Source organism: Tiliqua scincoides, chromosome 8 (assembly GCF_035046505.1).
Source record: "Tiliqua scincoides isolate rTilSci1 chromosome 8, rTilSci1.hap2, whole genome shotgun sequence".
NCBI classification, from domain to species: Eukaryota; Metazoa; Chordata; class Lepidosauria; order Squamata; family Scincidae; genus Tiliqua; species Tiliqua scincoides.
The window spans coordinates 37774609-37800884 of record NC_089828.1 but is presented as its reverse complement, the minus strand read 5'-3'; the positions used below and the strand labels follow the sequence as shown (position 1 = coordinate 37800884).

Genomic DNA, 26276 nt, shown 5'->3' with positions numbered 1-26276 from the left:
TTTCCTTCCATCATGGCAGGAGGCATGGCAGGCAGGAACTCAAGGCAGAGTATGTGAGGTTTCCCATGCAGACACTGACCAAACCTAGACTTGTTCAGTGAGGTGGCTGCACCATGTGCCCTCAAGACCACACACCATGACCATTCCTAGCCCTGCCACTTAGAGTTCTTTAACTTTAGTGGTAGGATCTCAGCCTGAGACCTTCTGTAGCCAAAGCACATGCCCTACCTTACCAGTCTCTGTGAATTAGCTAACAATATTTCCAACTCCTGTGAACTGATGGGGTAAGAAAAAACAATGATGCAGACAGCAGGAATTTCTTACCAGCAATTGACTGCCACCAACCCTCTGGCTTTGGCCCATGAGACAAAGGTCTGCCAGGTCAAACTGTACACCTTTCTGGTAGAATCCCTATGGGGGGTGAGCAGGGTGTCTATGCCTTTGGTGGAATAGCTTAGCTTGTGCAGCATGCCCCACTCAACCTCCATGCTGTCAGGAGGCTGGGAGTGAACTGATGGCCCTTGCAGTTGGAGGTCATCCCTTAGCAGAAGTGTCCATGCATCTGCACCAACAGGTGAAACTGTTTCAGAAACCAAGGCCAGCGGGGCCACCTCAGCACGATGAGGACAATGTCCGCTCTTAGACTTCTTGACCCCTTGGAGGACCCAGGGAATCAGAAGAAATGCAGAAAGGCTTACAGGAGGCCTGCCAGGGTGAGCTGAGCACGTCCACTGCCTCTGCTCTCCCTTGTTTTTCCCTTGTAAAAATACCTGGGCAGCTGTTTGTTTTCTGCAGAAGCAAACAGGTCCCCTAGTGGTAGGCTGAATTCTGGGAGACCAGTTGGAATACCTGAGGTCTGTTAGTTTTAGTTTCCTAATGCTGAGGTATTCTAATGCCCCAGTAGCTGAGGTTTTCAGTCTGTCTTCAGCCCTATGACAGAGAACTTGCTTGAAATCAAACATTACATGTATACTTCGACACAGATAACTGTTTTGTTTTATGCAAACGTTTTATGATTACACACCTGCCTCTTGTACATACACCAATCTTGTGCCTTATCAGCTGTTATATAACCCCCTAGCCTGATCAGTCTGAAAACCCACAATGGTCTTTAAGGCCCAATTCTATCCTTTCCCTCCCCTGCTGATTCAGCTGCGCCACTGGAGAACATCCTGCATCCTGCAAGGAGGGGCAGTCCCAGAGGTCTCCTCCAAGTATGAGAACATTAGTTAATTTACCCAGGAGTGAGCCTCCAGTACTACAATGGGTCTACATTCATTTCCAGGCCCAATTCAAGGTGCTGGTTTTGACCTTTAAAGCCCTATACTGCTCTGGGCCAGGATATCTTAGAGATCGCCTTCTTCTGCACAATCCGCCTCATCCTCTTAGAGAAGGCCTTTTTGCAAGTGCCGCCGCCTAAGGGGGTACGTGGGGCGGCGGCAAGAAATAGGGCCTTCTCAGTAGTGGCACCAACGTTATGGAACTCCCTTCCCCTTGACTTGAGAATGGTTCCCTCTCTTGAGACTTTTCGGCGAGGCCTGAAGACCCTTCTGTTTAAACAAGCCTTCTGAGTTCATGGCCTTTTAAACATCTTTTTAACATCTTTTAGTATTTTTTACAGGCCTGATTCCTCTATGATCTGCTGCTTTATGCTCTTTTTATCTGACTACTGTTTTTTATGGTATCTGTTAATGTGTTTTTTAATATGTTTTTATCTGTTTGGTAAATTATGTTTTAATCTGTTTTTAATATGTTGTAAGTCGCCCTGGGTCCTGTTAGGGAGAAGGGCAGGGTATAAATAAAGTTTATTATTATTATTACTTAGACTTGCACCAGTAATTTTGCTGGTGCAAGTCCAAGTGGACCTGGGAAAGAGGATTAAGGCCTAGATCTACTCAGATTTGCACCAGTGATTTTTCTGCCTTCCAGCCCCTTTTCTGCCCCATCTCCTCCGTTCTTTCTCCCCATTCTATTCCGCCCCCTGTGCTGACTTACCTGGGCTGGGGAATGTGGAGGATCCAAGAAACCAACACTGGTGGAGGCTGCCACTCAGTCTCCCTTACTCAATGTCTGCTGAGCCAGTCTGCCATGGTGCTGGCCACACCTGCTAGATGCTTCACTATGATGGCTTGAAGATGGGCCTCCACCCATTCTAGTAGCCACTGTGCCTCCTTGCGCCTGCTAGATCTTGTGACCCCCATTTGTTGATGTATGCTTTGGCCATCACATTGTCTGTTCGAACCAGAATGTGCCTGTTCTGAAGGAGACTGTGGAAATTCTGTAGGGCTGTCACAAACAGATTAAATCTAGGCCTAGGTCTGTACCAAGCGATTAGCAGCACCAGTTCTTTGCAACTGTGAGAAAGTAGGCAATTAGAAAGGAATGTGTTAATGTGCTACAGTGATAAGAGAGGATAGGTACCAAAGAGGGAGCCAATCAGAGAGCAAAGTATCTTTGCAGACAAAGGAACTCTTATCAGATGATGATCTGGACTTTCAGAAGATGTTTAACATAGTCATCAAGGCTGCCAAGGAAACTCCACAGGCAGGGAATTAGAGGACAAGTCCTCTCATAGATTAGGAACTGGTTGAGGATCAGGAAACAGAAAGTTGGTGTCAATGGGCAATTTTCACAATGGGGAAAAATGAAAAGCAGAATGCCTCAAGGATCTGTCCTGGGACTGGTGCTTTTCAACATAAATGACTTGGAGATAGGGTTAAGCAGCAAGTTGGCCAAGTTTGCAGAGGACACCAAACTTTTCCAAGTGGTGAAGACTAGAAGGATCTCTCCAAACTGGGAGAACAGGCAGCAAAATTGCAGATGCATTTCAATGTAAGTAAGTGCAAATTTTCCCCAAATGCATATTGGGGGGAAAAAAAATCAAAACTTCACATATAGGCTAATGGGTTCTGCGTTATCTGTGACAAATCAGGAGAGGGATCCCGGGGTGTTGGTGAACAACTTGATGAGAGTGTCAATCTAATGTGCAGGGGCAATGAAGAAGGCTAATTCCATGCTTGGAGTCATTGGAAAAGTTATTGAGTAGTAGTAGTAGTAGATGGTAAGGCCACACCTGCAGTATTGCCCAGTTTTGGTTGCCACATCTCAAAAAGGATATAGTGGAAATGGAAAAGGTGCAGCAGAGAGCAACCAAAATAATTACTGGGATGGGGTACTTCCCTTATGAGGAAATGCTAGTGTTTGGGGCTCTGCAGTCTAGAAAAGAGGTGCCTGGGGGAACAACATGATTGAGGCATAAAAAATCATGCAGGGGATGGGTAGAGAGATGCTTTTCTGTATCGCTCAACACCAGAACCAGGGGACATCCACTAAAATTGAATGTTTGGGAGAGTTAGGACAGACAAAAGAAAATATTTCTTTTCTCAGCGTGTAGTTAATCTGTGGAACTCAGGATGTGGTAATGGCATCTGGCTTAGATGCCTTTACAAAAGGGCAGGGGTGTCCAAAGTTTTTGGCAGGAAGGCCACATCATCTCTCTGACACTGTGTCGGGGGCCGGGGAAAAATTTCACATTTAAAATTTTAATAAATTTACATAAGTTTACATAAATGAATATATTAAAGATGAACTTGTATGAATGAATAAATGAATGAAGGTCTTGCAATAACTCAAGCAAGGTTGGCCTTTCCTTGCTGCTGCATCACTGACGTGAAACAGCAAGCAGTGGAGGAAGCCCTCATCCCACAGCTCACACAAGAGGTCAAACAGTCGCCCACATGCTGAGAGCAGTTGCGTCGGGCCAGTGTGGGCTCCAACAAATTTCTGGAGGGCCAGAGGCTCATTGGAGACTGGGGGCTCCCTGAGGGCCGCATTGAGAGGCCTCGAGGGCCGCATGTGGCCCCAGGGCCGGGGTTTGGGCACCCCTGCACAAGGGGATTGGACAAATTCATGGAGGAAAAGTGCATCCTGGCATGGGACCATCATGCCTAGCAATTACTGGGTTACAATCATGGGTTGCAAGCCATGAAGTGTATGTGCAACCTCCTGATTTTAGAAGTGCGTTACCTCAGAATGCCAGATGCAAGGGCACTAGGATGTAGGTCTCTTGTTGTCTTGTGTGCTCTCTGAGGCATCTGGTGGGCCACTGAGATACAGGAAGCCTGAACGTCCTTGATCCAGCGGGGCTGTTCTTATGATCGGTATTGAAAGGTATGCCTCAAATAGGTCGATTGAGGTTAGGAAGTCTCCTGGTTCATGGGCTGATACTATCAACCTCCATGTTTCCATTTTGCTGGGCTGGGAAGCGATTCAGCCATTTCAGGTCTTAAATAGCTCTCACATCTCCGTTCTTCTTTGGAATTAGAAAGAAGATGCAGTATAGGCTGGTCCCTTGGTGTCTGGGGGGGGGGGTACAGGATCTATGGCCTTGATCTCCACCAGGTGCTGGATGGCTGCCAGCATCTGCTTGTGTTTCACAGAGTTCTTGGAGGTGGGGACCTTCCAGGATCTGTTCCAGGGCCTTTGTTGCAGTTCCAGGGAGTAGTCCTCTGACAGGGAGACTCCTCTGACAGGGAGAACTCCCTGAGTTCCAGGGAGTAGTCCTCCAGGACTCATGAATTGGTGGTTATGTGTGTCCACCTGACAAAGGTGGCAGGCAAAGTCCTGGAGGCATCCCTGTCTGGTCTGATGGGGGGGGGGGCTGGCGTCAGGAGGGACAGGATCCTTTCTGCTTACTGGAGGAGGTTGAAGCTGTCTCCTCCTGCAAAGGGCCTGCATTTGGGGACATAACTTCCCCTGTTCCAGGTGGATTTTTGTGAGGCTCCTTCTTTAGAGTGAAAATTGGTGCTCTGTCCTCAAAAGGAGGATGGCTAGTGTATCTTGGTGGTAGGGAGAACCTTGCACTTGTCCCTGTTTTCTATGAGAAGGGTCAAGCCTCTCTGAAAAGCTTGGAACCAGAGAAAGGAAGAGTAACCAGTCTGGGAGCCTTGGTCCACTTTCTAGTGTGTAAGGGCCAAATCCTATGCTAATGGGACATGCACTGCATCCTGCAGTGAAGGGGCAATCTTGGAGGCCTCCTCCAGGTAAGGGAATGTTTGTTGCCTTTTCTCAAGGCTGCATTGCAGATGCACCTGCACTGGAAAGTTGGATAGGATTGGGCCCTAAGCCTGATGTTCCTCCTGGCCACCACATTGGAGGCTAGGGCCTTGGTGTTGAATTGTAAAGCATCCAAAGAGGAGTCTGCCTAGCCAGTCTGCCTAGGCAGCGGCTAGGAAGATTTTCTTTAGTGCAGTGGTTCTCATTCTTTTCGCACCGGGACCCACTTTTTAGAATGAGAATCTGTCAGGATACATCAGAAGTGATGTCATGACCGGAAGTGACATCATCAAGCAGAAAATTTTTTCACAATCCTAGCTGCAATCCTACCCACACTTTCCCAGGAGTAAGTCCCATTGACTATCATTGTTAAAAGCATCTTCATAGTAGCCTGCTAAACATACAGGTCTGTGACATTCCCCCAAATGCAGTCACTTACCAGGGTAGCATAAAGTCTAATATATTAAAAATAAAATATTGAAATGAAGGGGGACCCACTTGAAATTGGTTCACGACCCACCTAGTGGGTCCTGACCAATAATTTGAGAAACACTGCTTTAGTACGTTGTGTGTGGCACAGGGGAGTTTTGTGTCTGAGGATTCTAGTTCCTCTATCCAAGCCAACATGGCACATGCAATGACTGAGTTGGCTGCGACACTTGGGATGCTTTGAAATCCCTCTTTTGGGCTGCCTCAGCTCTGCAGTCACAGGGATCCTTGGGCCCCCCTCCCTTGGAAGGAATAATGACTGAAGATGAGAGTGCAGCTACAGGCTGATCCACACTGGGCACTTTGAGGAGATTGGAATAGCCTCAGACATAGAGTTATAGCTAACTTTATAGGGATCTCTCCTGAACCTGGTGGCTCCTTGGTCTCTGTGTCAGATGTACTGGAAAGATCCAGGGTTTGGATGGTAGGAATCATGGGAAAATCTCTATTGAGAAAAGACAGTTTTCTCCAGGGTACTCCCCAGTCAATTCCCCCTTCTCTGGACTCATCTGAGGGTTCAGGAGCCTTGGATTCCCAAGGATTGGGGGGATTACTGCCTTGAGCTACTTCATTTTCTTCTTACCCACTTAAAGGGATCGAATTGGAGGACACTTGCCTTTACCCTTTAGAGAGCTGTGCCCGCTTCTTGGGGGGGGGCAGGTTCCTTTGGGGGCTGCTGGAGTCGGTAATGGAGCAGGGAACTTACTAGCTGCCCTCCTGCCCTCCCTCAGTGGGGGTCAATGTTTGAGGGCGTGCTGGGCCTGCTGGTTGGAAGCCCTGACCTCCACAAACACTCTCTTCACCAGCACATCCATCTGCACCTGTGATAGCAAACCCCAGGATTGGAGGCACCTGCAGCCTCTGCCCTGCTAGAGCTGCCCTGTGACCTGGCCTCCCCTTCGCACTCTGTATCTGCTTCTGAAGGAGTGGCTCTGGCAAGACATCTGTTCCCTTGCATGGTGGAGGAGGTAGAGAACAGCTGGGGAGAGCACACTCCTTGCAGGATTGCATCGCCGTGTGTGGGGGGGTGGGTGACCTGCAGGCTCATGCAGCTAGTGCATATCTGGGAGCTTGCACAGTAGTGAGGCTGCCACTGGCTCCCAGCTACTCCTGATGTTGGTTGCTCTGCCTCCCACATACAAAAGGAGCCCATGCCCTGGCTAAAAGGCAGGGGAGGAAGAGAGTAAAGTAAAAAAAGAGCTGAGCTATGTTCAGCGATTCAAAATGTGACCGTGTTTCCTGGGAGGCAGGACCAGTCTGGGGAAGGGATGCCCAGGGAAGGTTCCAAGACTGACCCTGCCTTTGGAGGGGAGGGGCTACCCACAAGTAGAATGCCAACCTTCCTCTCCCAGAGAACAGATGAATTAGCAAAGCCCTGGGCAGGTTGGTTTTTATCACCTTGTAAACATAGTTCACAAGATTTGCCTTTGAGGGAAAAACCAACAAGTCTTAAGGTTCCAAAAGATTAAAGCTTTTTTGCTGCAGGTCAAGCTCATATGGAAGGTAAACTCTGCCATGCCTACTGCCACCATAACATTTTAAAGATAAAAAGTGTTAAGGATTAACTCTCCAATGTCACTGTTTTATAGCAGGTGTTTCCTCCCTGCCCCCCCAAGACATCTAAATCCAACCACACTGATGAATAGGAAAGTAATTTTTGCCAAAAATTAATAAATCAAATTTTAATTAGTAATTCCAATTCTTGCACTCAAAGAGAGCTTGTTTGAAAATTAGTCCCTTCCTTGGAAGTTGTTTCAACTTGGCCTTGTCTGTCTGGTGAAAAGTCTGGGGCTTATTTATTTAGAATATTTATTTACTGCTTTTCAACAATAACAACAAAAAGTTATTTAAAAAGCTATCAAAGCAGTTTACATAGCAAGGAATGAGAAGATGCTTCCCTGGGTTTCATGATCTTTAAAAAGATACAGAAGAGATACCAGAAAACAGCCACTGGAAAGGACTTTATGCTGGGTGATTAGGGACAATTGCTGTCTGCTAAATCTAAGAGAACCACCATTTCAAGATACATCTTGGTCTAACTAGAAGGGGCAAGGATTGCCCAGGTATTTGAAGCCACCATTGCATCTTACAGTCAGCAAAGGCCCATCTTCCTTGGTAGCTGCAGTCCATATAAGGAAGAAACACTCTGAGAAAAATGGGCAGAGGGGAGGGAGGTTGTTTTACTCAAGGTTTCTTTTGCTTTTATATTGATGAAGCAGCAGCCATTCTCAGTTCCAGGAATGCTAGGTAGAGCTGTCAGAGGATTTGCCAGCCATCCCTCAGAGACTGGCCTAAGGGCACAGAGCACTCCTGTTCCCAATTCCAGATACAGACAGCATAAAAGGACTCTTTGCTTGCACTCCCTGAACATAGGTCTAGCACCTATGAACAAAATAAAACTGATGTTATGTTCGGATTGGACTGGCAGGGAGAGATGAAGAAGAGAGAATAGAAATAAGCTAGGGCCCTCTGCTACCTAGAAAAAGATCGGCAATGCTGATGGTGGGGAAGAGTTTCAAGAGGTGTCTTGAGTAAGTTGTTAGCGGCAATCGAGCGATAACTATGTCATTCTCTTGCCAGGGGATTAATTTTTGATTTTACTGCTGCTCTTTATCACACAGGCAGCTGTGAAAGGCACAAATTTTCCATTCCACAGTGGGCCTGTCACAATGACAATTATATTTAATAGTAGGTGGCTACGTCTCTCCCTTTCAGGGGGTTCTGATTATGGCAGTAAATGGCAACACATCAGAGTGAGGTGATGTAGAGTGACAAGGCGAGTTGACAGCCCGTTCCTCCCTCCCTTGAGGGGATAGTGACAGGACATCTTCACCAAGCAGCTTGGAAGGGCAAACTAATTTCCTAGGCCAGGGTGCAAGGCAGAGAAGATGCTATGTAGACACACACACACACACACACACAGAGGAAGGAGAGTTGAAAAGGGAATGTGTGAAGCTAAGAAAATTAGTTAGGAAGAAAGCAGTGCAAGAATCAAGCAGTTTGTTAACTCAAACCCAGCCTCAGGTATGTGCTCACAATTACACAGGCCAACACACATTTTGCTTCCTTAAATGTTACACCAATTCCTGGGTATATTTGGGGTGCTGATTCCAAAAATGGCATCCATTTTGCCCTATCATGTCTAGTTTTGGAGACACGGCATAGCCTCTTTAGTGAATGGTTCAAGCAGCTTCCTCATGAGGAAGCCTACACCATGGCTTCCTAATGAGGAAGCTGCTTGAACCATTCACTAATGAAGCTATACTATATCTCTAAAACTAGGCGTGACAGGGCAAAACAGATGCCATTTTTGGAATTGGCACCCCAATCCATATCAAGCCATCATAAAGTTTGGAAAAAACTTTTCTGACCCTCAATTTTGTAGGCCTGTGTTATTGCCTCACTCCTCCTCCCATCTACAAATAGGTAGGATAATACCTACCTTACAAGATGGTTATAAGGATTATTGAAAGAAATGCATTATTGTGTTTTTTAAAAAAATCTTATTCATTTCACACATGCTCACCCAGCTGACATGAAAATATGGCAGCAGGTCAATGTAACCATCTTGTTCCAGCCTGGCACAATGTCACAGGAAGTTGAGAATCAGAAGTCATTTAGCAGCAGAAGCCAGTTAACAAGTTCCAGGCAGCAAAGGACGGACTCTACAGAACCTGGGAGAACTCCCTCAAAAAGCAGATATTGCCTTGACAAGAGTCCAGAGTTTAACTGAGCTGTAGCAAGGTAACATGTAGCCAAAGTGTGAAGTTATAGAGAATTTAAAAGGGGAGCATTCTGGCACTGAAAAACTACTAAGTGGTTTTGGATTGCTTTGGATACCCTTGGCCAATGGGTATGCAGATTTGAACAGTCCAATCAAAGAGTCTGAGTTGAGCCTCTCAAATTTGGAACCTGGCAATTCTTCAACCTCCCTGGAAGCCTCTTTCAGGGGAGTCCTACCCCTGACCACAGAATCCAGGTCTCTGGACTGGTAAGGTTCAGAGAATAATCAGTGTCAAACAGATCCAGACACTGGATTATAACACCTTTCCTCCTCTCCTTGGCCTTGAGCCTGCGAGTGGTGGAGGGTGTATCGTGGTTTTGTAGTCTCAAACTCAGTGGGTCAACACAAAATACCAGATTTGTCACCTGAGAGAGTGTGATTTGTTAGTTTTCCCCTACCTCTTCCCTAGGAGAGTTTTTTCTCTTCAAAATTAGCAGCCTCTGCATTCCCCAAGTTAATTCCTATTTTTGCAATCCTTGAGTTTGCAAACAGAGGTGAGAGAGGGGAAGAGAGAGGATGTAAAAGAAAACAAAACCACATTGTGTAAGAGGAAACAAAACCCCTTTTTTTAAAGGGGGACACAAGTAAGTCATTAAGTAGACACAAATATAAAGTCATCAGAGGAATTGGAAAGGAGGAGGAGGAGAAAGAATGGGAGGGAGTGATTTCCTAGACCCTTTTCCAGAGTGCCCCTTTTCAAAGAGATAAGGAAAATCATTCTCAAACTGTTAAGTGTATTAGAAAAGAAAAGAAAAATTCAAAACTACAACAACAAAAGATCCATGTTCTACTGTTCATGCCGGGTTTAGGGCATCAACAAAACCAAGTTCACCATCTGAACCATTGTGGGTGGGAGAACACGTTCTTTTCTTTTTACAGTATAAATATACACAAGAATGACAGCAATGGCGATACTTCAGTCGGTATTTATCCATGCAGTGGAACGCCCCCTTTCCTTTTTCAGCCCCATCCCACACCTATCATCCCCACCATCAGATGTTAATAAGAAAAAGCAATTTCCAGTTCTAAATTCTCCTGTTTAAACACTTTTGTCTGTTTCTCTGTAGCATGAGAAAAGCAAAACTAGATTTCATTTCATTTTATTTTAAAACAAGCAAAAATTACCCTCTAAGCAATTTCCTATATACCATAGAAAGGAAACAATTGCACGGGGTGGCTCTAAAAGAAGGCTGCTGTTGCAGGGGGTGGGTAGAGAAGATATGCAGGCTTCATCTGTATTCTAATTCTTGTTGGTAAGTTGACAATGGGTTTAGAAATTCTGCACGGCAAGATCCAATTTGTCCTGTAAAATTTTTTTTCTGTACCAGGCACATTTATGGGGAAAAATAAAGCAGGAAACACACACACACACACACACACACACACACACACACACACACACACACACACACACACACACACACACCTTTGAAGAAAGTTGAGAGATAAAAAAAATTGTTTGGAGCTCTCTGAACAAGAGATATTAAGTCTTCGTTCCTTGTGGTGTTACTTTTCATGAGGAGAGAGAGCTGGAGAAACCCTGGCATGAAAATCTGGCTTGTTTACATGCTACGTTTGCTATGTACTAGTTTCTTAGAAATGCCACCCACTTTACCATGTTCTCAGCTAAACCCAGCTAAACAAGTGGTGTTCTAACACATCAGTTGGTAAGCTAGATTTATCTCACTTACCAGACTTTGCTGTGAACCATTATTTCAGGCAGCAAGGAGTGGAAGCAAAAAGGAGGAGAGTTGAACATAAACACCTTGTGTGATCTGTCAGTAGATGTGGTGTGGGATGAGAAAAAAAAAGAGAAATTTGTGGGTGGAAGCTAGAGGGCTTGCTATTTTAAAAGTCACCCACAAATGTTCCTCTGGCCCAAGATCCCTCTCCCCTTCCCTCAAACCTGACCTGGGAACAGTAAGTAGGGGTCAAGTGTGCTTCTCTGCTTGTTCCCACTTTACTAATTCTGCAGACAGCCTCATCAGGACCCATCACAAAATGCATCCTGTACAGAGATTCTTTCCTGCATGCTGAGATGAGCCCATGGTGAAATTTTCTCTTTAATACTTCAAGATTTGCTTCTTTGATAATACAAGCCATGTTCAAACATTCAATTGACATGTACACACCGGGGTGGTGGTGGATTGTACTGGCTCCCACTGTGCTTTCCTGCTCCTACTTTCCCTTTGCACAATGAATTTAACATTTCCGTAGGAGACTTGAAAGTGTAGAACCCAACCTTCATGATCTGTACACACTGCAAAATCAAGGTGCACCAAATCATACCTACTTACTTTCAGTTCTGGTAAACTGAACACACTGAAAGGTAGACAGGGTTGGGCACCCCATGGGAGATGGGGACAGGGTGACCTCAACACCTCCTTCCCTCCCATATATGGATAGAACATCTGCAGAGGACAACATATTAGACCACTGTTTCAGCTCCCAACCCCAAAGCAAGTTCATGGCTTTTGTCTCAACTTGTTAAGCAAAGTTGACTGTAGTTACTGCCTTTGGCTAAGCAACAATAAGGGCAGATGAGAAATGTCTTTAATATAAATTACAAGCATTTATATCTCAGCATTTATGCCCTTCTCCCAGATGAGCAAGAGCTTCTCAATGCACATTTTTAATGTGCTAAATGCACACACAAGAATTACTGTATAACAAAAGACTTTTTCACATTCATAAAAAGGAGTCATCCCAAAGGATGTGGCAGACTTGAAAATTGAATTCAGACTGCCCTCTTCTCCTTGAAACAAGTGTGTTGACTTGTGTAGTCAGCAATTGTCAGAAATCCAGCAGAATAAAAGCTGATAGAAGGGCAAGGCATTGTGCCTTGATGCGCCTATCCTAAATATTCCTATTAGCTCATAACCTCCTCTGCACTGAGGTCAGAACCCTCCCACCCTTCTCCACTGAACACCAAAAGCAAGGATCACGTTGACAGATGCCTCTTAATTGAAATCAATGTTTACAGGGTTCTTTGGGTCACCAATACCAAAACACAATTCCTGAGGATGGGGGTGCAAAATGCAAGCATTGGGGCCAGTCCTCCCTAGCATCTACTCAAATGTTTGCTTTTCTAGAAGGGTAACACTGAATCCCAACCATCAACTATTGTGATGGTCTCCATTTTATTACATCACCATTTATCTGAGGGAAATTTCCTTTACTTATCTCAAACATTAACCCTGCATCCTCCCCCACAAGCTACTTAAAGAAACCTGCTCTCCTCTCTCCAACATGGCAACAATTCTCTTCAGAGCATCAGAAAGAGAATTTAATTGTTTTAAAGCCATGTTCTAGAACAAAATTGTGGATACTCTACACTTTGTCATAAGTTGTATTTTTTTGTTTTTTTTAAAAACACGTTTTTAAATAGAAAATGCCAAAGGCCATTTTAATATCTATACACACATGCCTCACTAATTCAAAAAGGCTGTTTCAGTAGTCAGCGAAATAGCACCTTCTCAAGAGAGAGAGAGCGAGAGAGAGCTGAGATTTAAAAACTGGAGTCATTTTAAATTTGGAACACTTCCACATTTTTTACCAAGGAACAAAACAAAACAGAAATGTGAAAGTTCTCTCTCTCACACACACACTCACTCACACACACACACACACACACACACACACAGAGCTGCATCAGCACATATTCTTCCAAAGTTTCTATGGACAAGGAAGGTTTTGTTCACTCATGTCCATCAACCGGAAGAACAGAGGTAGGCCAGAGCAGGACAAACTCTTCTCCATGTCCAAGCCAAGAACAAAAGAAAGGAATTCATCACAAGTTATTGCACAAAGCTGGGCCTCTCACTCCACAGTTTTCTTCTTAAATTACTTTTTCGCAGGGTTGTCAAAGTGTCACAGTTGGGGCTCCGTTCGGCTGTTTTTAATCAAACCATTGTTTGTTCTGGTTTAGAACATGGTGCTCTGGGCTCCTGGCTGAAATGGACTCTGCATCAAGGTATCCATCATAGCGAAGTAGTCAGGGCTAGGCCTGCAGTCCTCAGGGATCTTGGCACTGCCCACCCGAGGGCGCTTGGCTGCTTTCGAGTCATCTCCTGAGAATGTGTCTTCCTGCGGAGCCCCAGTGCTGAGAGACTAGGTACAAGGGGGAAAAACAGAAAGCACATTAGTTGAAAAGTTCGTTGCCCTCTCTGGCAGCAGCTCTCTGGATAAGCAGACGACCAACCGACTGACTGACCAAACAACATTGACTTGGAAGGAGTCCCATCAGGCTAACAAGTCTAACTTCGTGTCCTGTGATGGATGGTTCTATACCTAAAACATACCCACCAGAATCAAAACTTAAAAATTAAAACTGGGTACATAGTCTTTATTCACATTTTAATTTTTCTCCCATCATACCCCAGGGTTATAACACCACAATTTTTTGTTTCATTATTTACCACACCAACTAATATGCGATCAGAGGCAGATCATCAGCATGCAATCTGTTTGACTAAGCAAGAGTTCCTATTAATTCACACATCTTTCTGTATTAACAAAGGATTGTGGTGGTTTCATGTTTTTCTTCCTTCCTTTTTTAAATGATTAGTCTTACTCCAGGATGACAGGGTCAGTCAAAGCAGTCAGCCACAAGAACTTTGGAGGTATGCTGCTTCCAAGCACCAATTGCTGGGGAAGACCAGCACGGAGGGCCTATAGCTTATGGATTTCCTGGAAGCCTCTAAATGGTCACTGTTGGAAACAGGATGCTTGAATGATCTAGTAAGATTTTCTTATGCTCAGCAGCTCTTCTTTCATATTAGTGAACCATATTGTTCACTTTCTCTGTTTTGCACTCTTCCAAAGTGTTATTCAGTTGCTCTACCATTTTTGGTGCTGCTCACACACTTTCAGGAACCTGCAATGAAGGAGATTTCACATCCTGAAGGTACACCTTGTTCAGGCTATGATACTGCTCCTACAATTAACAAAAGTTCCTCCAGTTCAAGCTCCAATTTGCAGAAAGGTGCAGTGGTCCCTGCGCTCACAGAGAGTGTTGCAAACATGCCATAAGGCACATCTGCGCACCAGAAGAGTATGCAGTGCTGGCAGGGAGGCCTGTGCTGCCCTGCTGATGCAGGATCCAGGCCTTCCAGGTGGCAGAGGGCCAGTGGTAGAGTGGAACAGAGGTGTTTCAAGTGGGGGAGGGAGGAACAGAGGACAGACCAGGTCTGGGCTGGGGACAGAACCAGTGGAGCAGGCCTCCACCATATCCTAACCCCCTTTCTGGGCTACTCAGACTTGCATCTGCAATTTAACAGGTGCAGATCTGAGTAGCCCCATAGGGCAGGTTGGGGCATCACTCAGGGTAAGAGGAAAAATATCCCCTTAAACTGAGGTGACCTCCAGCCTGTTCCTAAACTACGTTGGATACAGGGGCGGCCATGTGGCCCTGCTGTGCCAGCACAGCTTAGGACTGGGTTGTCTGTGTGGCACAGCACTTTGCATATTTTATACTCTACAACAGACAAAAATACACACAAAAATATTCACACTATGGGCTCTTGACATCACTCCAAAAAGCTCTGGAGTCCTACTGATCTCTCTGCAAAATGTCTTATAGCCTGAAGGCCATTCCTCATCAGCAATGATACCCTAACTGCATTCCTATCCATTCCACCCTCTGAACTTCTGCTGAAAAGCTGTTGCATTTAGCAACATGCAGCCATGCCCAGCTTGAGCCATTCTCCACTCGCCACAACAGATTTGATGTGGGGGGATCAATTTAAAGAATGTTTAAAACAGTGGTTCCCAACCTTTAGGCACCCACGGACCACTGGGGCAAAAATTGGAATAATCATGGACCACAGGTAGCTGTGGGGTCTCTACCCACTCTGGTGGTCTGTCCCCCAACACTCCCCCACAGACTATCAGAGACGACAGAGAACGGACTGCCCGCAGCTATAGCTGACACTTCAGTGGTTATAGCTGTGGGCAGTCCACTCTCTGCCCTCATCAGTGGTCTACGGGAGATTGCTTGCTTGGTGTGACACTGGAAGTGATCTTTCCTGAGACCTCGCGGAGCACTTCTCAGGGTCTCGTGGACTACCTGTGGTCCATGGACCACAGATTGGGAACCAGTGGTTTAAAAGGAGAGTTTTAACAACACCTTTACGTTTGGTGCTTAATTTCTCTCTTTGAAAAATAACTGTAAAAAGCTTAATATTTGAAGCACTGGAAACAATTACTATTACTACTAGTAGTTTGATAGTTCTAATAATTTAATCCCCCTAGCATCACTGGCTACTTGGCTGTGTGGCCTATGGGTCCTAATCCCTACATGAGGTTTTTCTTTCCTGAGCAAAGTGATTTCAATTCCTTCACAGAAGCTGCACTGCTGCCTACATTCTAACATTGACATCTTTCCACTGTACAGTGAGGACATCTGTGAACATTCCAAGGCATTTCATCCTTGGGTGACAATCCCATCTGGCCAGCTTTTAAAATTATCTGTACAAACACAACTCAATTTTTGGCAAGTGGCAACTTACCTTCAACAACACAGGTAACATAGGAAACAAAAACAGGAGCCTTGGGTTCCACACAAAAGTAGCCCTTAGATACCTACCAGGCGTGATTTTACTCTCTTAGGAAGCTCCTCCTCCAGGGTGTAGATCTCATTTCGCTTGACCATCAGCTGAGAGCCATCTTCAAATTCCACCTGTGGGAATGAGCAAAAGTGGCCATCAAGCAAACTCACCTCCCACTTATGAATTGCAATCTTATTATGATCAGTTTGCCACAGTTCCTTCCAAGCCCCAAAGATGACAGTTTATACCCAGGAAAATAGCCCTATTTCCCCATTCAGTTCAGTCACAGGCAGCATGTGCTGCATTCCTTAAGTTATGAGTTAACTGGGGGAAATAGTGAGAGGGTACATCAAGGAAGCTTGCTGTTTCCCAATCTACAAACTGATCTGCCAGCAGAGACAGATAATTTATTATCTTTTCAAGCCTTTCAGACCCGTTTTTTGTGTCCTTACTTATAAGGGTGATTTGCTTACCTGCTTAGTCAAGATGTCAGAGAACCGCATTCCACAAGGAGGCATCAGTTCATCTTTCAGTTTCAAAAGTATGATCAAGATTGTTCTTTATAACAAGAATTTCTGGGGATGAGGAAGAGGGGGCGTTTAGCTCTCACCTGAAATATTTGGTTGATCTGGGCAGCAATGAATTTGGCCTTATTCGTGGCGCCATCAGTCCACTGCAGGTGAACCAACTCGCCCTCTGCAGGAGGTCCCATCTTAGCACAGTCTCTGCTCTAAATAGCAAGTCAAGGAAGTTGGTCAGAAAAATGGCAGGAGGGAAAGCAAACTAAAATGACCAATACTTGCTTTCTGCAAGAAAGCTGTGGAAGGTACATTACTAGAAGTGGTTGTTTCTGTTGAGTAAGATAGGTTTAACACCCTAAGTCTGTGTAAACAATAAGTTTCAAAGGAAGATGCAGACTGCATGCCATGTTCAACAAGCAACAGTGCCCCAAGAGTTCTCCCAGAGTTCTAGCTCATTAGGAGCATTTTTACTGTGTGCTTTGTGGACTTTCCTGCTCTGTACATATCACTGTGTATCCATTTTCAATTACAGCAACATTAACCTGTCCTTGACTCATGGCACCTTCATGAGGAAGAGCTAGGAATCATGTCTTAACTGGGTTGTTCAATGTAGAACAAAAATGGTGTCATAAGAACATAACAAGAGCCCCACTGGATCAGGCCAAAGGCCAGCTTTCTATATCTCACAGTGACCACCAGATGTCTCAGGGACAAAAGATACCTGCAGTCTGTTGCCACTCCCTTGCACCTGGCATTCTGAGATAGTCTACTTCTAAGACCAGGAGGTTGCATATACCCATCATGACTTGCAATCCATAATGGACTTTTCCTCCACAAATTGGTTCAATTCTTTTTAAAGGCATCTAAGCCAGGTGTCATCATCACATCCTGTGGCAAGTAGTTCCACAGATTACACACTCAGGGTAAAACTCTCCTGACCCTCAATTTTTGTGGATTTCCTCTGGTTCTGGTGTTGTACAATAGGCAAAAGAACATCCCCTATCCACGCTATCCATCCCATGCATAATTTTATCATCAATAAAACTGATCATATACCATATACCTTTTTTCTAGACTGATGAGCCCCAAACATTTTTCTTCCCCCAGCTCACTAATCATTTTGATCGCCTTCTTCTGCACCTTTTCCAGTTCCACTATATCCTTTTTGAGATGTAGTGACCAGAACCAGGGATGGGAAAGTCCAGTGTGGTGCAACTTGACTCAAGCCGCGACTCGAAAACGAGTCACCCCCTTTAAAAAGCCTGCCATGGCTCTGCGGAGAGAAATGGGGCTGCTGCTAAGCTGTGTGTGTGCTTCGGAGTTCCCTTTCAACTCTCCCCTGCCATCGCCACCCACTCCAATGTATGACAGCAGCGTGGAATGCGCTGACCCCTTTTCTTCCCTCATGTGATTTCACCCTGACCACAATGAAGGAAACCCCCCCCCCCTTCACTTCACAGGCATGGCAGGAAGCAAGGGTGCATCCCAGCTCAGCCAGGTGGGAGGGTGCGGGGTGGAAGCAGCGTGAGTTGAGCAAGTGAGAAAAAGCCTGCCACAGCTCTGCAGAGGAAAACAGGGCTTCACCAGGCTGTAGGCGTGTCTTGGCATTCCTTTTAAACATTCCGCTCCTGTCCCCAACACCTCTCCACCTGTTAGGCAGCAGTGCAGAACACGCTGACCCCTTTCCTTTCTTCTGTCACAGAAAATGCAACTAAAAAAACAGCAGGAGGAAGACAAGAAAACTCTGCCAATAGAGACTTGGAGAAAAGTGTTGGTGATATACATCGCTCCCCCACTGTCCCCATCTCCACCCCTCCTGACAGACAGCAGTGCAAAATGCACTTACCCCTTCCCTTCCTTCTGCAATAGAAAATGCAGCTGAAAAAACAACAGGAGCATGACAAGAAAGCTTTCCACTTAGAGGAAAGTGTAGGTGATATTAAAATTTGCTTGAATTATATTTACAAGAGTGTATGGACTGGGAAAGTCTGCTTGGAAAACCTAGTCTGAAAACCAAGGCTTTAGGAAGCCTCTAGAGAAAGGAAAATGAAAGTGAATCCTTAGGAGAAAAACTGAATTGTTTAATACGTTGGTATGGCCCAACACACAAATTACAGTAACCCACATTTCTGGCAAGTTGACAGGTTACTTCACTGAGAAGTTGGAAGCAGAATGACAGTAAAAGCAATGTTTTACAGTTCAGATAAATATTTCTGCAGGCAAGACAGGAGGGGGTAGGACGGGCCCAGAGGAAGCCCACAGGTAAACCAGGGGAGGTGAGGCATTCAACCCACTAGACACAGCAGCACAGGCAGCAGGCTCCATCAAAGGAGGCTGGAGAGGGACATGCTGCTCAAACACACAGACTGGCAGTTACTTTCCAGGCATGTTTCTGTAGGAACAGAAGGGTGTTCTGGTGGGGGACAGAATAATTACCCACTGTCCAATCCATCCAGGCATCCCATAAGAACTGCAGCAGGTCTGCAGCCTTGTAACAGCTGCCTGGACAGCGCATGTATGGTGCTGCTTTGGTCTGAACAGAATGGTCTGCTGACCCGTAGTGTGGACTGGAGGCAGGGAAAAGCCAATGTCCCAGTGGCAGGGCTCAGACATGCCTCTGGTTGTCCAGAAATTACAGGTGACCTGTAGTGTGGACAAGAGCTGACAGAGCAGTAGCAAAACTCCCCAGACCCACTGCAAAGGTCTGCGATGGTGCCCCTGCAGGATGCTGCCGCCGCCACCCCCACGCACAAATCTGCCCCTCCCCCACTTACCTGGAGCACACAGTGCCTCATGCGACTCCAGGATGCATCGGGGAAGCCTCTTGAAGATTCCAAGATGCTTTGAACTGTGCTTACGGCAAACTGGAAGCACAGTTACTGATTTGCTCTAGTTCTGGGAGTACAGCATAGCCACATTATATGCTGATTTAAGCAGCTTTCTCATGAGGAAGCCATGGCGTTGTCTTCCTCATGAGGAAGCTCCTTGATTTAGCATATAGGGTGACCATTCCGTGCCCCCAAAACTAGAGCCAATCAGACAAAAGTTATGCTATTTTTGAATTCAGCACCCCAAAAATATCCTAACTTCGTTCAAACACCCTTGGCAACTAAAAAAATGGGGTTTTTTGGTATGCCTGTGCTGTTAGTCAAGTCAATTAACTCTCTTAGCGTGCAATCCTAACCCCTTATGTCAGTGCTTTCCAGCACTGACATAGTGGTACCAATGGGACATGTGCTGCATCCTGCAGTTGGTTTGTCACGCAGAGAGGCCTCACAGAGGCCTCCTCAAAGTAAGGAAATGTTTGTTCCCTTACCTTGGAGCTTCATTGCCCTTACATCAGTGCTGGAAAACACTGACATAAGGGGTTAGGATTGTGCCCTTACTTGCCAAACACAGGAATACCTCACTTTACCAGGTCTTCTGCTGAAACACACCCAACTTCCCTGCTACTCATATCAAATCCCCATGCAGAATGAATTCTAAAGCCAGCAACTAACAAACTGTGCACCAGGGCATATTGGTGTAGCAGAATTTCATGTTGCTGTATTCATCCACCACAATGCATCCATAAAGGGATGGAAGGCATTTATCTCCACTCTCTGCCAGTCAGGCAATGTCAGTAGCAAAAGCATACCAGGACTGTGATTCAGATGGTATGGATCGGGGTCTCTAAAATTTTCAGCCAAATTTTCACCGTGCCGGAAAAAAAAATTAAATATAAAATTTAAATAAATACATTACAGATGGAACTTAGATGAATGACTGAAATGAATGAATGAATGGGCTCAAATGTCCAGGATTTCTCCAAGCACCAACACAGCCCAAGAAATAAAGTGCACACACTTAAATGGATCCACATTCCCCCACCCCACAAGCACAACTCTGGTTGTTTGGTCAGCTGAGCCAGAGGCTCTCAGGGGATCAGAGGCTGTCTGCGGGCTGGATAAAGGCACTCCGCAGGCCGCATCTGGCCCCCGGGCAGAGACCCCTGGTATGGATGAATCCCAGAACAATGATTGTTGCTTTGGAAGCACTATTTCATCTCTAAATAGCTGGAAAAAAGGAAGGCAGGTGCCAATATGAACTGCACTATGGCACAATTGCAAGGAGGAAGCTTGCCCATTTGGGAGCCAGGTTAGAACAAACATGAATAAATGAATGCACAAACACATTTTTGAGCATAAAAAAGAACTGTGACTTCAATTTTAAATCTGGAACATTTTTCACCACAGGAGTGAAATGTTTGGGAAACATTGTTCAAAGCTTGGTGGAAGGGATCATGCCACCTTTGTTCTGTGAAATACCCAGCACAAATCTAGTTCTCAGAAAGGATGTCTTAGTGAGAGTAGTAACAGCAGCAGGGATAATTGTCATGGATGCAGGGATAAAGCATGCAACTGACTGCAAATACAAAGACATGGAGAAAGGAGGCCCCTTTGCTACTTACAATGACACTCTCTGGATAAATGTTGTCGCTGTAAGAGCCATCATCAAAGTTGACTTCGTACAAAGTCTGCGTTGTTGTGCCAATCACTTTGCACCGGTAGTAGAGGCCATTCCGGTTCTTAGTAATCACTGTCTGACCCAGTGATAGTTCCCTGGAAAACGGAACCTATGAAAGACAGAACATTAAAAAACAGGAGGCTTTAGAAGAGAGACATGAAAAATTAAAAAGGAAATGAGATTGACACAGAGGAAACTTACAATGCGGCTGGCTGCTTTGTGTTTGAAGCAGGTGATGGACACAACATAGGGCCAATCGTCTGGTTCGATGGGCACTCCTGCTGCATGGGCACAGGTAACATGGAAAGAAGTGGAGCAGTGCTCAGAGGAACATTGGATGCAGGCACCTGACACCCTCTTCATCTGCTTCGGGCAATAGACACATTTCTGGAAAGAAACACAGGATAGCTTTACAGTAAATTGCTGAACTGAATGTCAAAAAAGAAACGCACAAAGTCAATCCTGCAAGGCTTTAAAGAACATATTAGCTGAAACTATTGACCATAGGAGCTGAATACAAAATGCATATTTAGGTACAGTACACAGCACAATGTTTCAGATGCTCAAGGAACAAATAATAGAGGAAGACCACCACACACACTAAACTTCCAAGAGGATTTGGTTGGTCACTGCTGAAAGCAAAAGTGCATTTTGGACTATACAGATTCTGGTCTCATCCAGCAAGGGAGTTGTCTTTTGTTCATGCTCCAAGTCATCTACAATTTTGGTCACTGCCTAAATGATCAGTTTTACTGTATCTATGCTTCTCTAAAAAACATACAAGCAACAATTCTATCTCTTATCTGCAGTTGGGTTGCAGGAATGGAGCACAGAATTCACTTAAGAGGGTGGCAAAGAGTGCACTTTCCACATCTTCTGACAGTAGGCTAAGAGTACAGAAAGACAAGAAGCCTCTGATTTATGATATGCGATCATGTTACTGAGAACAATTGTTCCATACTTAAGTTATCAAGTATTAACTGGAACCATCATGCTACTGGTGTTATCAGTGTGTGAATACAGGTAACACTGACCAAATTAACTCAGCACATTAATAGTGTATTCTCAGCATGGTATCCTCATCATTCACTATATGGTAGGAGGGGAAAATGAACCTCACTGAACAAAAAAATATTGATGGGGGCTATTTTGAGAACTTTTTTTGCTGACATCTTAGTTGTGATTTGCTAGGAATCTGGGGAGAAAGGGTCAGTCCCCCATACGTGAAATCACATTGTCTCCTCACTTCATTCTGGGTTATCAATACAAAAACCAGAGACAGGATGCTAGACAGTAGCATGGAGCTAGTATTCTGTCCCCAGTCTCCCAAAAAACCCACTTTTTAGTCCCATGGATGGGTTTCTGGGTCTTAGTGGTTGCTGAATCCCCCCCCCCCCCCGCATCAGAAACTGAGAATACTGGTGTTGGGAGATAACAGAGACAACAACAAAGGACCTCTCCAGCGACACACAGCTTGGATCACTTAAAATTCCTGCATGCATTTGTTTTGCAAATAGCGCTAGTATGGCATAATGGTTAATAAGAACATAAGAACATAAGAAGAGCCACACTGGATCAGGCCAAAGGCCCATTTAGTCAAGCTTCCTGTATCTGGACTAGATACAGGAAGTCCTGTGGAAGATGCGCATCAGATGCCTCAGGGAGCATACAAGACACCAAGAGACATGTATCCTGGTGCCACACCCCTGCACCTGGCATTCTAATGGTTAATGGTATGGAGTGGGAAGTCTCAAGTTTACACTTCACCACTACCACAATGAATTCACAAACTGACTTTGGGCAAGCCACTACTCTCTCAGCCTCACCCCACAGCCTCAATGGGTATCGTGGGATAATACAGCTGGACCTACCTTATAGAGTTGTTGCAAGGGAAGCATCAGCAACTGGAAGCCCCTGAAGACATGATGCCTGATCCCTCATTGCCACCCTGGGGCAAAGTTGCATGTTGGGGAGATGCAGACATAGCAGCAGGAAGCAGGGCTTGGCCACCTCCTTCTCAGTATAGCCATTCCAGCAAACCTACTTGCTGACAAGGGTGGTATGGGTTACTGAGATAAGTATGTGAAATGCTCAGAGCTCTCACCCTGCAGAGTGTAAAAATGCCACTACACTTTGCTTCATTCTCTTTTTTTGTCTCTCTTGTGCGCACACCCCCCCAAGCTGATCCTCTACTGACTCCAGCCCTCCTTTTCCCAGGCACGGCCCCTAACCTTTCCAAATCCTGCATAAAAAACTAAGAAACTTTACTGTGCTCTCCCCACCTCCCAAGTATATATAAACATGCAAACACAGCATGTTTCTACAAAAAACATGCTTCGCTCACTTTCAAATGTGGTCAGGAACACACCAGCTTCATCTTTTGGTCTGGGGAATAAGCTCTTACAACAGAGGAAGAACATGCCTCAGACCTGAGATGGTCAGTTCCTCTAGGCACTCTTATCAGGGGTGTCATGCATCAGTTAGGGAGGAATTTAGAAACTGACAATTTAATAATGGAATTTCATTGATACTGTCTGGCTTTCCTGGCTGTGCCTGGGCTGCACACTTCATAACGGGCCTTTCTTTGGCATCTGAACATGGCTTGCAGAATTACAGAAAAGCACAGATTATTAAAAGTGATTCTATTTTAAGCCACAGTTCATTGCCAAGTCCAAGTCCAACACTTTCTTCTCTTTTGAAATGCGCCTTCGTGGTATTTTACCACAATGACATGTTAAGTCGTCTTAAGAATATCACTGAAAGTGGAAAGACCAGATATTAGATTTTTAAAATAAAAAAAAGACAAACCAATGAAGCAAGGAACTTCTAGAAGACCTGGGATAATAAAGAGTTTTGCACTGCACCTGATGAGCAGTAATAGAGGCACTAGGTAGGACTCTCTAGGAAGAGAATTCCACAAGCGTGGAGCTACAGATGAGAAGGCCCTCTCCTTTTCTCAGCTGCCACTCACCACACTTGCAAGGAGAAACAGGCAATCAAAAGGGAGGTTTCCAAAGATAACTTCAGTGTATGGATAGGATTATACGAGAACAGGTAAGGGAAGGGGCTATGTAAGGCTTTGAAGACTTCAAACTGTGCTTGAAAACAGACTAGTAGCCAGTTCAGCTGTTTTAAGCACCAGCAGGCTATGTTCCTTGTGACTAGTTCTAGTTAGCAGCTTGCTAATGTGTACTGAACTAACTGCAGTTTCCAAACAGTCTTCCAAGGCAGCCCCGCATACAGCATGGTATATGGTACAGCACAGTACACGGTGGTGCCTTGATACCTGCGAGGGATTCGTTCTCGGACAATCCACAAATACCAAAATCAGCAGATCAGCAAATCTGCAATTTTCAGCCCCTTAAGTGGAGGGCTTTCTGAAGCCCGCAGAGGCCACTTCAGGTACCCGCCTGTGGTCTCTGCAGCTTCAAAATGGCCTAAAAGCTCAAAAAAAACATGGCTTCCAGTTTTTGGTCTAAAACCAGAAGTTGCTTTCTTTTGTTTGTTTTTAGGCCATTCTGAAACCCGCAGAGACTGTGGCCAGACATGCGCAGCCTCTGCAGTTTTCAGAAATCTCTGCAGAGGGCTTAAGGGGCTGAAAACTGCGGATTTGCTGAACTGTGGTTTTCGGTATCGGTGGGTGGTACGAGAACAGATTCCCTGCTGTGCTCTGGTCCCCTTCAAAGGAGTCAGGTGGAGCTAAGTCTGGCTTAATGTGAGTCCAGGGGACCACGCTGAGCCAGATCCACGGATGTAAAATCCGTGGAAAAAGAGGCTCCACCTGTAGTGGCAATGGAGAGCAAACTGTCTTTCAAGAATCAACTTCGCGGTTCCCAGGAACACAGTTCAAAAGAAACCGATCCACAAGGGACAATGGCTACAAAAGGCATTCATATTCTGCCTCGCCTTAACCCCAAACCAATGAACGAATCAACCAACCAACCAAGTCAATGTTCTAAGCCAATGTTCCAGCACAGTGTTTCCCAAATTGTGGTTGGTGACCTGATTGTTGGTGGATCTTGAAACTGAAACTTGCAAGCTGATCTCCTCAGAGCTTAGTGATGCAGGTGTCCTGCTATTTTTTGATTGGCTAGCAAGTTGTCCTGCTTCTTGTTTTTGTAGCAAGAATACAACTATCCAGCTAGAGGCAACTCTTCCTTATGCCTCCCTAGAGACTGATAAAACAAGCACTGTCTTTTTTATAATTGGTTAAATAGAGGTAGCTCTTCCTAGTTGCACAGACATCCCTGCTTGTTTTGTCCCTTGCAAGTCATAGCTGACAGCTCTCCTTGTTCCCTGTGTGTGTGTGTGTGTGTGTGTGTGTGTGTGTGTGTGTGTGTGTGTGTGCGCGCGCGCTAAATGGATTGTGTGCTGCAGCAGAGAGAAACAGCTTGGGAAAACCAAAAAGTATGTTGTTTTTTTTACTTGCTGAGTTTTTTTTTCTTCCTTGCTGGGTCAAGTGTGACTGCCTGTCTTGCCTACCCTGACTGCACATTACTGGTCCATGGTAGGGGCAGGGGACATCTTTATCTAACAGCACAATCCTATCTTGCGCTGGAACAGGCAGGCCAGAAGACCTGTGCTGTATCCAGCATGAGATTGGGGTCTGAAGTAGCTCAGCCGGAGGCAAGGACATACTCTTCCCCTTACCCCTGGGTAAGCCACCACAGCCCCAATGGGTCTCCTTGGACTTGCACCACCTCCAGAGGTGGCGTAAGTCCGAGGAGAGTGGAGTGGCTTGCAGCCGCTTTGCGCTGCTCAGGGAATGGGGTTGGAATCTGGCATAACAGCTGGGTCCCAGCCTCTCCTCCCGCTCCCCACCTGCCCAACCTGGGACCGCCCTCTGCCTGCCCTCCCCCCACCCTGGAAAGCCTCCCTCCTGCCTCCTCAGACCCTTGCATCGGCCAATGCTACCCTCCCTGCCCAAGTTTGCACGGAGGCTGAATTCAGCCTCTATGGGCCAGCGTGTGTCTCTGCACTGGCCAAGCTGACTCTCAAGGAGGTGCAAACGAACTTTATGGCATGTTTGCAACCCTCCTGGGCTGGCCCAAGGCACAGTTAGGATTGTGTCCTAAGTGGCGCTCTGAGAAAAACTGTTGCTGACCATAGGCCAAATTCTACCCACCAGTAAACAAAGAAGGATGGTATACACATGTTGGCTTCATCAACCAAAACCGAGTGTGATCTACAGTGCTGGGAGTTGGAATAGATACACGGGGGTTTGTATCTCTGCTCAGCCAAAGGCTCTCCACATGACCCTGGGTCAGGGTTTCTCTCTTTCCCTTTCATGTAGAACCAACAGGCCCAACTCACAGCATCACAGAGATGGAAGGAACCAATATGATTATCAAGTCCAAACTCCTACTGATGTAG

At 45.6% G+C, this 26276-nt stretch overlaps 1 protein-coding gene across 1 annotated transcript in view; it reads right to left on the bottom strand.

The window, feature by feature from the left end:
* Window positions 1–10102: 10102 nt before the first annotated feature.
* Window positions 10103–26276, bottom strand: part of KDM4B (lysine demethylase 4B) — a 301643-nt gene continuing 285469 nt past the window's right edge. The window contains exons 18-22 of the mRNA XM_066634889.1: window positions 21105–21290; window positions 20848–21012; window positions 16487–16606; window positions 15915–16007; window positions 10103–13438 (exon numbers count right to left, since the gene is read on the bottom strand). Coding sequence (XP_066490986.1) covers window positions 13253–13438; window positions 15915–16007; window positions 16487–16606; window positions 20848–21012; window positions 21105–21290 — 750 coding nt within the window. The 3' untranslated portion in view covers window positions 10103–13252. The remainder of the gene's footprint in view (window positions 13439–15914; window positions 16008–16486; window positions 16607–20847; window positions 21013–21104; window positions 21291–26276) is intronic.